The 17,036-nt window shown below is 47.2% G+C and overlaps 2 protein-coding genes across 2 annotated transcripts; both read left to right on the top strand.

Moving 5' to 3' along the window:
- Positions 1-2,762: 2,762 nt before the first annotated feature.
- Positions 2,763-4,472, top strand: LOC140730721 (cystatin-like). Its single transcript, XM_073051539.1, has 3 exons — positions 2,763-3,047; positions 4,009-4,128; positions 4,212-4,472. Exons 1-3 carry the CDS (start codon positions 2,802-2,804, stop codon positions 4,299-4,301), a joined length of 456 nt encoding a protein of 151 aa, XP_072907640.1. The 5' UTR covers positions 2,763-2,801; the 3' UTR covers positions 4,302-4,472.
- A 10,629-nt stretch (positions 4,473-15,101) lies between these two features.
- LOC140730722 (cystatin-like) lies at positions 15,102-16,815 on the top strand. The gene is made up of 3 exons (XM_073051540.1): positions 15,102-15,393; positions 16,357-16,476; positions 16,560-16,815. Exons 1-3 carry the CDS (start codon positions 15,148-15,150, stop codon positions 16,647-16,649), a joined length of 456 nt encoding a protein of 151 aa, XP_072907641.1. The 5' UTR covers positions 15,102-15,147; the 3' UTR covers positions 16,650-16,815.
- Positions 16,816-17,036: the final 221 nt, after the last annotated feature.

The raw sequence follows: 17,036 nt of genomic DNA on the forward strand, positions 1-17,036 counted from the left end.
GCAGACTCGATGGGCCAAATGGCCTAAATCTGCTCCTATGCCATGACCTTAAATCATTCAATATGGTAACCATATGTCCACATTATTTTAATGAATAACATCAAAGCACATAAGATTGATAATTAGGGACAGTGCTGGAAGTGGGGGGAGAGAGAGGTGGTTCGTTCTGCCATCTGTAGGAATGAACGTATCTGCATATGCTGGACTTTTGAATATGTTAATACTATGAGAGCTCTTCTGTATGAAGATGGGCACACGGAAACCATGATGGGCACACGGAAACCACGATGGGCACACGGAAACCACGATGGGCACACGGAAACCACGATGGGCACATGGAAACCACGATGGGCACACGGAAACCACGATGGGCACACGGAAACCACGATGGGCACATGGAAACCACGATGGGCACACGGAAACCACGATGGGCACATGGAAACCACGATGGGCACACGGAAACCACGATGGGCACATGGAAACCACGATGGGCACACGGAAACCATGATGGGCACACGGAAACCATGATGGGCACACGGAAACCCGAGGACTGCCTACGAAATACTTGCAGCAGTTCTGCCTTCTGCTATGAAAGATTGCAGCACAATATCTCTGACCCCTCCCACCTCCCAGCAACCAAGGATCGATCCCACCTAATTCTGCCACAACTGATTGAGATTAGTGTTTCTAGCATCATATATCATTCAATGGTTCCTCGAGTCTGAGTACAAAACTTTAAACAGAAATAGCATATCAGTTATATTTGTAAAAAGGAGTATCGATTGCAAAACTGGGTTACAAACTCAAAGCGTTAGTCACTGCAAATTGACCTCACATCTGTTTATCATCAAAGTCATGACTCATTTCAAAAATAATACATCTGCTCAGTGGCCACTTTATTAGGTACACCAACTTGTTAATGTAAATATCTAATCAGCCAGTCACGTGGCAGCAACTCAGTGCAAAAAAGCATGTCGACGGTCAAGATGTTCAGTTGTTGTTCAGACCAAACATCAAATAGGTAAGAAATTGGACCTAAGTGACTTTGACCGTGGAATGATTGTTGGTGCCAGATGGGGTGGCTTGAGTATCTCAGAAACTGCTGATCACCTGAGATTTTCATGCACACCAATCTCTAGAGTTTACACAGAATGGTGTGAGAAACAAATCATCCAGTGAGTGGCCGTTCTGTGGGTGAAAACACCTTGTTAATGAGAGAGGTCAGAGGAGAATGGCCAGACTACTTCAAGCTGACAGGAAGGTGACAGTAACTCAAATAAACATTACACAGAAGAGATTCTCTGACTGCACAACACGTTGAACCCTGAAATGGATGGGCTACAGCAGTGGAAGACCATGAACATACATCCATTAAATAAGAACAGATCAAACCAGCATCGAAAATACATGAAATCAAATGAACAATGCCGGCATTATGACCTTTCTCAGGAGAGGATTTAAATGTCAGAGTCAAAATGCCTTATTCTTCTTGTGTATCTCTAGACCTGTGGAGAGTTTTGGTCCTTGCACTGGAAGGAGAATAACAAAGATTCACTGGGCTGGTTCCAGGCAAGACAGGTTACCACGAGGGATGAATAGATTTGGCCTGGCCTGAGAAGAAAACATAGAAACATAGAAAACCGACAGCACCATACAGGCCCTTCAGCCCACAATGCTGTGCCAAACATCTACTTACTTTAGAAGTTACCTCGGGTTACCCATACCCCTCTATTTTTCTAAGCTCCATGTACCTATCCAAGAGTCTCTTAACAGACCAAAATATTTCCGCCTCCACATCCATTTCCGGCAGCCCATTCCACATACTCACAACTCTCTGTGTAAAAAACTTACCCCTGACATCTCCTCGGTACCTGCTTCCAAGCACCTTAAAACTATGCCGCCTCGTGTTAGCCATTTCAGCCCTGGGAAAAAGCCTCTGACTATCCACACAATCAATGCCCCTCATCATCTTATAACCCTCTATCAGGTCACCTCTCATCCTAAGTCACTCCAAGGAGAAAAGGCCAAACTCACTCAACATATTCTCATAAGGCATGCTCCCCAATTCTGGCAACATCCTTGTAAATCTCCTCTGCACTCTGTCTTTAGTATCCACATCCTTCCTGTAGTGAGGTGACCAGAACTGAACACAATACTCCAAGTGGGGTCTGACCAAGAATAATTAGACATTTGCATTAAGCAGCAGGTGAACCTCATGAAGTGGCCTCCACATGCACATTAGTGTATTGGCCAGGGGAAAATACCTCTGGTGTGTGGGTGAACGGTGGGATCTACAGAGAGTTTCTGTTCTCTGTCTCTCGACAGATCTAATAAAGTGAGGATACTGAGCCAATGCTTTTTGACGAAGGGCTATAATTGAACACGTTGCTGGTCACTTCACAGGGGACACCAAGCGTGGGGCTGAGCTCCAAGCAAACTGGATAACAGCAGAATGAAGGATTCCTGATAAGTACGTTTTCCCCTCTGGCACTGAGCGGATGTTGGAGACTGCTAGCTTTGGATTGCTGAATTATTGAGCAAAACTTTCCAACATGGTGCTGTTGGAATCATATCTGATTAGGGATGTGAGTAACTTGATTGAAAGTAAAACACACACACAAACCACTCCTATTTGCTTTAAGAAATCATTTAATTATCTCTTATCTTGTACATGCCCCAAATATCACCTGCTTAATGTTTAATCAAATAGAGAATCATCGTCACACCCCTGATTTGTGATGGTATAAGAACAGGGCAGCTGGTCGCTCCTCTGTCTGTTCAGTGATCGACACAAAGAGATCATGGCTCCCTGGCAGTTGGCATTCGCTGTCTTCTCTGTCGCTCTTCTGTATGTCTGTGCTGAGACCAAGCACCGAGTTCAAGAGATAGAGCAGCTTGCTCAAACTCAGCACGGCAACCCATTGCTTCTGAAAGTCGACACAAGCGACAACCAGCTGCAGTATATTGCAAATTTGGCCCTGGAAGAATTCAGCTCCGAGAAAGGCTCTCTGTTCAGGATCATGCAGTATGTGGATACCAAGGCACAGGTAAAGTCTGCAGAACTTACTTTATCCACAACCTCAATCAAAGCTGTTTGAATTAAAAGGCTCTATTTCCCGCTAGGAGGGAGGCACAGTTAGTTGAGTATTGGTTAGTGCGACGTTACAGGGTTAGGAGGCTGTTTGGTCATATGGGTAAATAAAAACAGAGGATGTAGATTAAAGGTAAGAGGTAAGAGATTTGGAAGGTAGTTCAGGGGACCTCATTCAGCCAGAGAATGGTGAGTACCTGGAATACACTGTTTGAAAGAGAGCGATGCATGCAGTCCATTACCTGCTCTGGAACAGGGGATTTACAAGCACTTGAATTGTCTTTGCATAAAAGTGCATGGGATTACTGTGAATGGGTCCAAATGGCCTGTTCCCATTCATTATGAGCCCGTCAGGGATGCATTGACTCTGGGTGTAGTCACTGTAAGGGGTGTGGGGAAGAGCCACAGTTCAGACCCTGTAACCACTGTGTAATAAATGGCTAGGAACTCTGTTAAACCCCATGAAGTATTTGCCCTACGGTTGTACAGAAGTAATAGTGGATATGCTGCCATTAAATGATTGGAATAATTGAATAATTATATCACTGCTGCCTGAACCCGTGGAGTCTTTCCAGCATTCTTTGAGTGTTGCTCTGGATTTCCAGCATCTGCAGAATCTCTTGTGATTTGTGATAGAAATGCTGAGCTCTGTGTGCTGTGTTACACAGCTCGGAAGTTCGGATGAAAGGAGAACATGTTTTGAAATGTAAGGAGGAACCGGAGTGTGGAGTGACGATCCAGAAAAAGGAGCCTCATTTTCTACAGAACTCTGGCAGAAGCAAGGAGCTTCACCCACAGTGGCTTCACCTGGGTTAGAGCTCCTAGCAGATGAGAGGAAAATGTGACCTTTATTTCAGGATAAAGGCAGTACTTGACACTCGACGCAGGAGTATAAGTTGGTTTTGTTCTTGCTCTAGGTGCTTGAGGGAATTCTCTACATGATGGATGTCTTCATTGGGAAGACAAGCTGTCCAGCTGTTAGTGCTGGAGTGAACGGAAAAGACTGTAAGATCATTCAAAGCACTGGAGCATCCGAGGTAAAACTGTGTATTCTCTGCAGATTAAAATATTTTAGGTAAATGAATCATTGTCATACTTACGTGCTTTATTTCCTTCCTAGTTCTTCATGTGCCACTTTGTGCTTTGGTCCATTCCTCCTTCCAAAAAGCAAACAACTCTGAAACGAAGCTGTGTGAAAATTAATATCTAACGCGTACGGCCTGCAAGACCACCGCCGGGAATGCAAGGAGAAGTCTGAGTCGAAGTCCAATGAATTTTTCTGTCGTATCAATAATAATGCAATTCCTTTTTATCTGACTGTACAATGAATCATTTGATTAAATAAGCCGAGTGTCCTGATGCTTTGGCAATCATACAAATATTGAATGCTTTAAAGAGTCAATTCATTGTGTGGATTTAGTTTAAAAGCCTTGCCCCACCTCCCAACCAGCTCCTACACTTTTCTGATGCATCAAATTATTCCATCGCTCCATTCATTCAGGCATGCGTCCAGTCGTAGATTAATTTTAATAAAATTATTGTGTAGTTACTCATTAACTTACATAGATGTCTCGAACACAGTCTCGCATTTGTCCAAGGTTTGGTCCATTCTAGCTTTGACTCGTCATCCACCCAGTGGTTAAATGCCTTCTTCACTAAAGGTGCAGGACATCACTAGGGAGTAAACGGGGTTCTGTTTTTACAGATATCCATAAGCCAGAAAATAAAGATTCAAACGTTCAAAGGTTAATTTATTGTCAAAGTATACAACTCGGAAATTCTTCTTCTGCGAGTCGCCATGAGAGCAGGAAAGAAAAGAACGGCGGCACGATCACCCCCCCCCCCCCCCACCAAAAATCCCCCTCCCCGCAAAGAAAACAGTTTAATGTGGACAAATGTGAGTTTATCCACTTTGGTGGCAAGAACAGGAAGGCAGATTACTATCTAAATGGAGTCAAATTAGGAAAAGGGGAAGCACAACGAGATCTAGGTGTTCTTGTAATCAGTCAATGAAAGCAAGCATGCAGGTTCAGCAGGCAGTGAAGAAAGCTAATGGCATGCTGGCTTTTATAACAAGAGGAATTGAGTATAGGTGTAAAGAGGTCCTTCTGCAGCTGTACAGGACCCTGGTGAGACCCCACCTGGAGTATTGTGTGCAGTTTTGGTCTCCAAATTTGAGGAAGGACATTCTTGCTATTGAGGGAGTGCAGTGTAGGTTCACAAGGTTAATTCCCGGAATGGCGGGACTGTCATATGTTGAAAGATTGGAGCGACTGGGCTTGTATCCAGTGGAATTTAGAAGGATGAGAGGGGATCTGATTGAGACATATAAGATTATTAAGGGATTGGACACGCTGGAGGCAGGAAGCATGTTCCCACTGATGGGTGAGTCCAGAACCAGAGGCCACAGTTTAAGAATAAGGGGTAGGCCATTTAGAGCTGAGATGCGGAAAAGCTTTTTCACCCAGAGAGTGATGGATATGTGGAATGCTCTGCCCCAGAAGGCAGTGGAGACCAAGTCTCTAGATGCATACAAGAGAGAGTTGGATAGAGTTTTTATAGATAGCGGGGTCAAGGGATATGGGGAGAGGGCAGAACGGGGTACTGATTGTGTATGATCAGCCATGATCACAGGGAATGGCGGTGCTGGCCAGAAGGGCCGAATGGCCTACTCCTGCACCTATTGTCTATTGTATATTGTCTAAAACAAACAAAAACGGAACAGGCACATCGACCCCCGAATCCCCCTCCTCACACAGAAGAATAAATGTACCCCCCGGGACGGTTTGACTGCTAACGGAATGGTCTTTCTGTGGAAGCAGTGTTGGGGGTTTGGGTAGAGATAACGGGTGTTGTGGAATGTGAGCTGGGTCTTTGTTCAGTGGCTGAAGAGTGAAGATGCTGGAGAGACCCGGTGGTATGATTCGATCCGTGGGGGACCGAGATCCAATGGAGAATGGCCGCGGTCGACTGAGGATCGGTGAATATTACTTTTTGAAAGAGCTGAGCTCCAACACGGGCACCTGTAACTGTTTAATTATAATGGGACCTTTTTGTTTGTTGTTTTGTTCTTTTTCGTTACTGAAGCTTTAGTTAAAATTGATGAATATAATTCCTTTAATCGTATGGAGTGTGCTGTCTGCTGTTTCTTCGCACTGAATTGTACAGGGCAGCAAATTCCACACAAACCGGGCTTTGGGGTGAGAGAGCGTGTCAAGCTCACGGGGTTTGGCAGGACCGGAGTGTGTACTCCCCAGATTCACACAGCCAAAGAAACGGGTGGGATTTCATCTGCGGGCGTATAGTCTCGGATCGGTTTCATTGGATGCTGTGTGATTGTCATGAGCGTTGATCCAGTGGGTTGTGTGTTAAACTATTGTCCGGTAGAGTGATTGCGTTGCGGAGTTACTGGTAATGAATGCATGTGTGTTGTGTGGGGTAGGCATTTGTAGTCCCAATGAATTGTTAATTCGGATTTCAAGCACCGTCAAAGCATTAGGAACACTTGGGATTATGGAGCAGAGGTTTGATGAAATGGCAGGCAAAGGCTTTGCTTTAGTTGAGACTAGCGCTGAAGTAACGGCAGTGGGACCGGCTGGTCCTATTGGGACCCCGGAGGAGTGGGGTCATGGGCTGTCCGTACTTTCCAGGAGGAGGGCGTGCTGAATGGGAGGCTGAGATTCCCGTAGCTGGGGGCGGAGACAAGTTGCTCTTGCTTTTGCGGCGCGAGGGGTAGGAATGGTCTGATGTAGAGGATGTAATGAGTCCTGCAGCGAGGGCTGAGCTTTCTGAGTCGGCCCTCACCTCCCTGGCAAAGTGTCCAGGTTCAAAGTCCCAGTCATTGCAGGCTCGGCGTGTTGTCAGGAACGAAGCCCACCCCAGGGGAAGAGGAGTGTGAGATTTGGGCGGTGCAGACCGCTCAGATGCTGGGTGAGTGCCAGTGCTCTGACAATGTGAAAAGACAGTGATTGCCAGAGAGTTTGACGAGGCATACAGTGAGAGCTTTTTCACAGTGAAGCCGACGTGGATTCAGACGCGTTGAGGGGACGGGCGAAGCAGAGGGGTGCAAGTGAACGGGTTCCGGCGGGAAGGGGAGTGACCGCTATAACTGTGGTGAAGCGGGACATCAGGCGGGAGTGTGAATGACGGGAATCCCCTCGGAGAGTGAGCCCCCGGGTATCTCGGCGGAGAGACCCAGTGAGGGAACGGCCTGGCGACTCGAGGGGGATATCTCGAGAACACCCTAAAGCAAAGTACCCTATTCCTGAAGACTCAGTGGGGCCAAGCTACGGATTGAGGGTATTTCTGCTAGAGCCATACGTGACACCGACTCTCATCGTAAACCTGGTATTTGATATTTACCCTTGATGCCACTCACTGTGCTAGAGATCTGGGGTCTTAGTACAGATGACTATCCGTATGATGGCTCTTTGTCAGTGAAGCTGGAGTTTCGGAGGCTGAGGTCCTCGGAGGAGGCGGAGTGCTGGTTTGTCCGGACCCCGTTGAGAAGGGCAAAACTGCAATTCATGACGGGCAAATACTCCTATTGTGAGGAGCTTAGTGGGAGCCCGCAAGGCGGAAGTTGGAGAGAGCTTTCTGAAAATGCTGTCCATTCCCTCTGTGTTCAGAGCTGTTTTTGAGGAAGAGAAGTGGCCCGCTGGGCTGGGTGATGAGGATAAGCGAGGGACTGGGTGGTTCACCCGGTCAAAACCAGTCGTGTTACGACCTGGGGAAGTAGTGAGAGTGATGGGAATCCCCATATTTCCCGGAATGCCCGAGGCCGAGGCCGAGGCCCTCTCGGTGGGTGCGCCGGAAGACCACGAGGAGGACTCGCGCTTACCTGCTGGGGTACTGGTGAGGCCCGAACTGCAGGAGCCCTCGGTTGAACAGGATGACGGTGAGTGTCAGGAACCTTTCGGAGTGGGAGGTCACCCTCCGGCAGGGGATGCAGATGGTGAACCTCTTCCCGGTGACGGTGATCTAGTGTCCCTGTGGGACAGGCTGGGAAGAAACTCTCTCCGAAATGGGGAGAGTTGGCTGCGGGGTCATTCAACTCCGCAGTACCTGGAGGGTGGAAGAGGAGGTTGATAGAGAAGATGGTGAAGCTGGAAGGTGTCTTTTCTACTGATGAGCTTGATATGGGTTGTTCCACGATCACTCGCCACACCAGGGTTCAGAGAAGGGTCATGGAGACTGGACCTGCAGAGGTGGAGGATGCTCGACAGCATCTGCGGAAGCCGAAGGAAGCTGGGATCATCACTGAGTCCACTCAGAGTTCCGGTCCACCTTGGAGGGACAAAAGTGAGGATGCTGGGCCTCCTGAGAGCTGAAGGGTTAAAACTTTCCCTGGACAAGTGGCAGTTCTGCAAGACGTCTGTCAGCTATGTTGGGCACATAGTCCCACATGGTGGATCCGGCTAAGATCGAGGCGGCGACCACATGGCCAAGGCCCCAGACTGTGAGCACCTTGACCTCATTCCTCGGGCTCAGTGGGCACTATCGGAGGTTCGTAAAGGACTACTTTAAAGCGATCACCCTTCAAATCAGCTTCCGTGCGGTTACCCTCCCTTGGGGAAGAAAGGGAGGAGGAGGAAAGGAAAGGAGAGTAAAGATTATCTTAGTCCTTTGGAGCATTTTGGAGAGAGATGGGATGAGAAATGTGAAGAGGCTTTCAGTTGCTGAAGGAGCTGCTGACGAAAGCGGCTGTGCTGGCGTTTGCAGACCCCCGATTGTATCCAGATACCAGCAGAGAGGGCTCGGGGGTGTCCTGTATCAGGATCAGGCCACCAGGCTGAGACCAGTCATGTTTGTCAGCTGGAATCTGTCACTCTCTGAGCGAAACTACCCCATGCACAGATGATTGTTCCTGCACTGAAATGGGCTGTGGTGGATAAACTAAGGGACTATCTATATATGGTGCCACGTTTGAGGTGAGGACGGACAACGTTAACTTATAACCTGACCTCAGTGAAACTGGATGCCACAGGCCATTGGTGGTTGGTGGCATTGTTTGCCTATGGTTTCAGCCTGAAGTACCGGCCGGGGAGTCGGAACATTGATACCGATGCGTTGTCTCGATGTGCTCATGAAGGGCTGGACAGGGACAGAGAGTGGGAGAGTGTTCCTGCCCCAGGAGTGAAAGCCATGTGCCAGTTTTCCATCACGGTGAAGGCAGAGAGAAGTTAAGGGCAGAAGCGAGCGGTAGATCAATTCGGAGCTTCTGATGGCGCCATTCCAGAAGCTTACGACAACCTGACCACTCTGACGACAAAGCAGTTGCCGGAATTGAGTACCGGGGAAGTGGCATCTGCTCAGTGAGATGACCCGGGCATTGCTACTGTTTGGTCAGCAGTTGCGAAAGGGGACGTGACTCAAACAGACAAGATGAAACACTCCGCAGTGCCTCTACTACTGAGAGAATGGCCAAGACTGGAGTTGAGGAACCGGTTCCTATACCGGGTCACGTCACCTCCGGACCGACCTCGGCGTCCCCAGCTGGTTCGGCCTGAGAAGTATTGGAGGGTTGTGTGAAATCACTTTATCATGATTCTGGACATTTAGGGGTTGACAAGACCGATGGATTGCTCAGAGATCGGTTCCACTGGCCCCAAAAGAAGCTGGAGGCCGACAAGTACAGCAAGTCGTCCATTTGATGTATATGGAGGAAGATGCTGCCTAGGCGGGCAGTTCCCTTGTCCCACTTGCAGAGTGCGGGGCCCTGGACCTGGTGTGTGTGGATTTCCTGTCAATAGAACCTGATGCCAGCAACACGGCGATTGTCGTAGTCATCACGGATCACTACATCAGATATGCGCAGGCTTTCCCTACCAAGGATTAGAGGGTGTCCATGGTGGCCACAGTGTTATGGAGAAGTATTTCATTTATTCTGGCCTCCCCAGGTGGGTACATAGTGATGAGGGACGGGATTTCGAGAGCAGGATCATCCACGAGTTACTGAGCGTGCTTGGAGTCGAGAAGTCGAGGACTCCGCTTTATTACCCACAGGGTGATCCCCAGCCCAAGAAGTTTAGTTGGACCTTGCTAGACATGCTGGGGACCCTGGAGATCAGCAAGCAGAACAAGTGGAGTCGACATATTGGACATTTGGTCCACGGCTACAACCCTACACGAAAGGAAGCTACCGGGTACTCGCCATATTATCTGATGTTTGGGTGCGAGGCGAGGTTGCCCATCGACCTTTGGTTTGGGACTGGTGAGGAAGATCTGCCCCCGAAGACTCATCTGAAGTATGTGTCTGACGTGAGAAGGGAGCTGAAAAGGGTTTTCAAAAATCACGGATTCAGCTGCGCAATTGCGCTTGAGAATGTGCACGTGTCAGCTGATGATTATTTAACTATGGTAGTATTTAAGTCCATTCTTGTTGTCATAGTGCTTGTCGAGACTTGGACGCAGCACGGCAATGCTTCGCTTTTGTTTGCCTGAGAAATTGGACTGTGGAGTCAACTGGCTCTGGACAAGCGGTATCCGTTTAATAATCAGATGTTCTTTCCTGTTTGAGAGTTTTAGTTAACGGCCCTGTTTGGCCTAGCGTTTATTGTTTTATTTCCCCTTTAACGCCGTTCGCATTAAAGTTTTGTGAACTATCGACCCGTTTCAGTGTCTCTCATTTCGCAACTTGGGCCGTATCCGAACCTGCTGACAAAGGCATGAATTAGCTGAGGTCGCGGCTACCAGGCAGAATCAAGGAAATATGAGGAGGTATGATCAAAAGATTAGGGTTCTCGCAACTAATGTCTGGAGACCGAGTCCTCATAAAGAATTTGGGGCTCCCTGGGAAGCGTAAGTTGTCTGTCCGCTGGGCAGCTACGCCCTATGTGGTGGAGAGTCAGATGCCAAACGTACCAGTTTTCTGGGGGAAACCAGAGGATGGGAATGGGCCTGTCAAGATTCGCCATTGGAACCACCTGCTGCTTCTGGGACAAGAGGTGCAGGTTGACCCAGACCCAGAGCCTGGCCTGGAGCCGACACCTCTTCGGCAATGTGGAGGAACTGAACGACCAGCAGTGGGAAGGATTAGACTGGACCCCAGCCCTGAATGTGATACAGACTTGGAGGATGCGGAAGTGGCGGTGTGGTATATGCTGCCCTTCTCAAACTCTCCAGAAACTGACGAAGAGATTCCCCACCCATCTCACACTGAGGCGGGTGAATTGAGGGGACTAGCAGTGGACAGGCAGGTTTGCGGTTAGATAATCACGGGAGGCTGGGCTCGAAAGTGACTGGGCTTCAGGTGAGCTCAGCTAAGTGACGAGGAGACCTGAGGTGTCGGAAAGTGCGAGTAATGGACAGGCAGGGGACTCCCCGTGTAGACAGCGAAGAGCCCAGGTAGTGTCTGAAGCTGAAGAAGTAGATGATGGGATTAGGAGGTCCCAAAGAGTCAGGAAACCCCTAGACAGACTGGCCCATGTCAGAGCCGGGGAACAGAATGTGGCACCTATCCCCTTGGTGAGCTATGTCACAACTGGGTTGGACTTTATGCTTTGTGTGAAGGGGTGGCAAATTATCTCAACGTCATGGGAAGGGTTTCACTGCTAACGGAATGGTCTTTCTGTCATAGCAGTGTTGGGGGTTTGGTTAGAGGTAACGGGTGCTTTGGAAAGTGAGCTGGCTATTTGTTCAGTGGCTGATGAAGATGCTGGAGACACCCGGTGGGGGACCGAGATTCGATGGAGAACGTGCCGCAGTCGACTGAGGATCGGTGAATATTCCTTTCTGAAAGAGTTTGGGTTCGGCGGGACTGGAGTGCGTGTTCCCGAGACTTACACAGCCAAGGAAACCAGTGGGGCCGAACAGGCACGTCGACCCCGAATCCCCCCTCCCCGCACAAAAACGGAGCAGCCACATCCACTGTCAAATCCCCTGTCTGCACAAACACCGAACAAAACGGAGCAGGCACATCAGCCCCTAAATCCCTCCTCCCACACTAAAAAACAAAAAAAAACACAGAACAGGTATGTCGACTCCCAAATCCCCCTCCCCGCAGAAAAAATCGAATAAAAACGGAGCAGACCCATCAACTCCCTAGATAGAGTGGATATGGAGAGGCCCCCATGGAGAGGATGTTTCCTATAGTGGTGGAATCGAGGACCAGAGGGTAGAGCCTCAGACTACAAGGATGCTCTTTTAGAGCAGAGATGAGGAGGAATTCCTTTAGGCAGCGGGTGGTGAATCTGTGGAATTTATTATCACAAATGGCTGTGGAGGCCAAGTCATTGGGTATATTTAAAGTGGAGGTTGATAGGCTCTTCATTAGTCAGGGCATCAAAGGTTACAGGGAGAAGGCAGGAGTATGGGATTGAGAGGGATAATAAATCAGCCATGATGGAATGGTAGAGCAGACTCGATGGGCCAAATGGCCTAAATCTGCTCCTATGCCATGACCTTAAATCATTCAATATGGTAACCATATCTCCACATTATTTTAATGAATAACATCAAAGCACATAAGATTGATAATTAGGAACAGTGCTGGAAGTGGGGGGAGAGAGAGGTGGTTCGTTCTGCCATCTGTAGGAATGAACGTATCTGCATATGCTGGACTTTTGAATATGTTAATACTATGAGAGCTCTTCTGTATGAAGATGGGCACATGGAAACCATGATGGGCACACGGAAACCACGATGGGCACACGGAAACCACGATGGGCACATGGAAACCATGATGGGCACACGGAAACCACGATGGGCACACGGAAACCACGATGGGCACACGGAAACCATGATGGGCACACAGAAACCACGATGGGCACACGGAAACCATGATGGGCACACGGAAACCCGAGGACTGCCTACGAAATACTTGCAGCAGTTCTGCCTTCTGCTATAAAAGATTGCAGCACAATATCTCTGACCCCTCCCACCTCCCAGCAACCAAGGATCGATCCCACCTAATTCTGCCACAACTGATTGAGATTAGTGTTTCTAGCATCATATATCATTCAATGGTTCCTCGAGTCTGAGTACAAAACTTTAAACAGAAATAGCATATCAGTTATATTTGTAAAAAGGAGTATCGATTGCAAAACTGGGTTACAAACTCAAAGCGTTAGTCACTGCAAATTGACCTCACATCTGTTTATCATCAAAGTCATGACTCATTTCAAAAATAATACATCTGCTCAGTGGCCACTTTATTAGGTACACCAACTTGTTAATGTAAATATCTAATCTGCCAGTCACGTGGCAGCAACTCAATGCAAAAAAGCATGTCGACGGTCAAGAGGTTCAGTTGTTGTTCAGACCAAACATCAAATTGGTAAGAAATTGGACCTAAGTGACTTTGACCGTGGAATGATTGTTGGTGCCAGATGGGGTGGCTTGAGTATCTCAGAAACTGCTGATCACCTGAGATTTTCATGCACACCAATCTCTAGAGTTTACACAGAATGGTGTGAAAAACAAATCATCCAGTGAGTGGCCGTTCTGTGGGTGAAAACACCTTGTTAATGAGAGAGGTCAGAGGAGAATGGCCAGACTACTTCAAGCTGACAGGAAGGTGACAGTAACTCAAATAAACATTACACAGAAGAGATTCTCTGACTGCACAACACGTTGAACCCTGAAATGGATGGGCTACAGCAGTGGAAGACCATGAACCTACATCCATTAAATAAGAACAGATCAAACCAGCATCGAAAATACATGAAATCAAATGAACAATGCCGGCATTATGACCTTTCTCAGGAGAGGATTTGAATGTCAGAGTCAAAATGCCTTATTCTTCTTGTGTATCTCTAGACCTGTGGAGAGTTTTGGTCCTTGCACTGGAAGGAGAATAACAAAGATTCACTGGGCTGGTTCCAGGCAAGACAGGTTACCACGAGGGATGAATAGATTTGGCCTGGCCTGAGAAGAAAACATAGAAACATAGAAAACCGACAGTACCATACAGGCCCTTCAGCCCACAATGCTGTGCCAAACATCTAGTTACTTTAGAAGTTAGCTCGGGTTACCCATACCCCTCTATTTTTCTAAGCTTCATGTACCTATCCAAGAGTCTCTTAACAGACCAAAATATTTCCACCTCCACATCCATTTCCAGCAGCCCATTCCACATACTCACCACACTCTGTGTAAAAAACTTACCCCTGACATCTCCTCGGTACTTGCTTCCAAGCACCTTAAAACTATGCTGCCTCCTGTTAGCCATTTCAGCCCTGGGAAAAAGCCTCTGACTATCCACACAATCAATGCCCCTCATCATCTTATAACCCTCTATCAGGTCACCTCTCATCCTAAGTCACTCCAAGGAGAAATGGCCAAACTCACTCAACGTATTCTCATAAGGCATGCTCCCCAATTCAGGCAACATCCTTGTAAATCTCTTCTGCACTCTGTCTTTAGTATCCACATCCTTCCTGTAGTGAGGTGACCAGAACTGAACACAATACTCCAAGTGGGGTCTGACCAAGAATAATTAGACATTTGCATTAAGCAGCAGGTGAACCTCATGAAGTGGCCTCCACGTGCTCATTAGTGTATTGGCCAGGGGAAAATACCTCTGGTGTGTGGGTGAACGGTGGGATCTACAGAGAGTTTCTGTTCTCTGTCTCTCGACAGATCTAATAAAGTGAGGATACTGAGCCAATGCTTTTTGACGAAGGGCTATAATTGAACACGTTGCTGGTCACTTCACAGGGGACACCAAGCGTGGGGCTGAGCTCCAAGCAAACTGGATAACAGCAGAATGAAGGATTCCTGATAAGTACGTTTTCCCCTCTGGCACTGAGCGGATGTTGGAGACTGCTAGCTTTGGATTGCTGAATTATTGAGCAAAACTTTCCAACATGGTGCTGTTGGAATCATATCTGATTAGGGATGTGAGTAACTTGATTGAAAGTAAAACACACACACAAACCACTCCTATTTGCTTTAAGAAATCATTTAATTATCTCTTATCTTGTAAATGCCCCAAATATCACCTGCTTAATGTTTAATCAAATAGAGAATCATCGTCACACCCCTGATTTGTGATGGTATAAGAACAGGGCAGCTGGTCGCTCCTCTGTCTGTTCAGTGATCGACACAAAGAGATCATGGCTCCCTGGCAGTTGGCATTCGCTGTCTTCTCTGTCGCTCTTCTGTCTGTCTGTGCTGAGACCAAGCACCGAGTTCAAGAGATAGAGCAGCTTGCTCAAACTCAGCACGGCAACCCATTGCTTCTGAAAGTCGACACAAGCGACAACCAGCTGCAGTATATTGCAAATTTGGCCCTGGAAGAATTCAGCTCCGAGAAAGGCTCTCTGTTCAGGATCATGCAGTATGTGGATACCAAGGCACAGGTAAAGTCTGCAGAACTTACTTTATCCACAACCTCAATCAAAGCTGTTTGAATTAAAAGGCTCTATTTCCCACTAGGAGGGAGGCACAGTTAGTTGAGTATTGGTTAGTGCGACGTTACAGGGTTAGGAGGCTGTTTGGTCATATGGGTAAATAAAAACAGAGGATGTAGATTAAAGGTAAGAGGTAAGAGATTTGGAAGGTAGTTCAGAGGGGACCTCATTCAGCCAGAGAATGGTGAGTACCTGGAATACACTGTTTGAAAGAGAGCCATGCATGCAGTCTATTACCTGCTCTGGAACAGGGGATTTACAAGCACTTGAATTGTCTTTGCATAAAAGTGCATGGGATTACTGTGAATGGGTCCAAATGGCCTGTTCCCATTCATTATGAGCCCGTCAGGGATGCATTGACTCTGGGTGTAGTCACTGTAAGGGGTGTGGGGAAGAGCCACAGTTCAGACCCTGTAATCACTGTGTAATAAATGGCTAGGAACTCTGTTAAACCCCATGAAGTATTTGCCCTACGGTTGTACAGAAGTAATAGTGGATATGCTGCCATTAAATGATTGGAATAATTGAATAATTATATCACTGCTGCCTGAACCCGTGGAGTCTTTCCAGCATTCTTTGAGTGTTGCTCTGGATTTCCAGCATCTGCAGAATCTCTTGTGATTTGTGATAGAAATGCTGAGCTCTGTGTGCTGTGTTACACAGCTCGGAAGTTCGGATGAAATGAGAACATGTTTTGAAATGTAAGGAGGAACCGGAGTGTGGAGTGACGATCCAGAAAAAGGAGCCTCATTTTCTACAGAACTCTGGCAGAAGCAAGGAGCTTCACCCACAGTGGCTTCACCTGGGTTAGAGCTCCTAGCAGATGAGAGGAAAATGTGACCTTTATTTCAGGATAAAGGCAGTACTTGACACTCGACACAGGAGTATAAGCTGGTTTTGTTCTTGCTCTAGGTGCTTGAGGGAATTCTCTACATGATAGATGTCTTCATTGGGAAGACAAGCTGTCCAGCTGTTAGAGCTGGAGTGAACGGAAAAGACTGCAAAATCATTCAAACCACTGGAGCATCCGAGGTAAAACTATGTATTCTCTGCAGATTATAATATTTTAGGTAAATGAATCATTGTCATACTTACGTGCTTTATTCCCTTCCTAGTTCTTCATGTGCCACTTTGTGCTTTGGTCCATTCCTCCTTCCAAAAAGCAAACAACTCTGAAACGAAGCTGTGTGAAAATTAATATCTAACGCGTACGCAAGACCACCGCCGGGAATGCAAGGAGAAGTTTGAGTCGAAGTCCAATGAATTTTTCTGTCGTATCAATAATAATGCAATTCCTTTTTATCTGACTGTACAATGAATCATTTGATTAAATAAGCCGAGTGTCCTGATGCTTTGGCAATCATACAAATATTGAATGCTTTAAAGAGTCAATTCATTGTGTGGATTTAGTTTAAAAGCCTTGCCCCACCTCCCAACCAGCTCCTACACTTTTCTGATGCATCAAGTTATTCCATCGCTCCATTCATTCAGGCATGCGTCCAGTCGTAGATTAATTTTAATAAAATTATTGTGTAGTTACTCATTAAAACAAACAATAAGGGAACAGGCACATCGACCCCCGAATCCCCCTC

Source organism: Hemitrygon akajei, chromosome 7 (genome assembly GCF_048418815.1).
Source record: "Hemitrygon akajei chromosome 7, sHemAka1.3, whole genome shotgun sequence".
In the NCBI taxonomy this organism is placed as follows: domain Eukaryota; kingdom Metazoa; phylum Chordata; class Chondrichthyes; order Myliobatiformes; family Dasyatidae; genus Hemitrygon; species Hemitrygon akajei.

Excerpts from the sequence above, each read along its gene's own strand:
- LOC140730721 (XM_073051539.1), top strand. The coding sequence starts at position 2,802 with ATGGCTCCCTGGCAGTTGGCATTCGCTGTCTTCTCTGTCGCTCTTCTG. Across the intron at positions 3,048-4,008 it reads ATGTGGATACCAAGGCACAG|GTGCTTGAGGGAATTCTCTA; the intron begins GTAAAGTCTGCA and ends TTCTTGCTCTAG. Across the intron at positions 4,129-4,211 it reads AAAGCACTGGAGCATCCGAG|TTCTTCATGTGCCACTTTGT; the intron begins GTAAAACTGTGT and ends TTTCCTTCCTAG.
- LOC140730722 (XM_073051540.1), top strand. The coding sequence starts at position 15,148 with ATGGCTCCCTGGCAGTTGGCATTCGCTGTCTTCTCTGTCGCTCTTCTG. Across the intron at positions 15,394-16,356 it reads ATGTGGATACCAAGGCACAG|GTGCTTGAGGGAATTCTCTA; the intron begins GTAAAGTCTGCA and ends TTCTTGCTCTAG. Across the intron at positions 16,477-16,559 it reads AAACCACTGGAGCATCCGAG|TTCTTCATGTGCCACTTTGT; the intron begins GTAAAACTATGT and ends TTCCCTTCCTAG.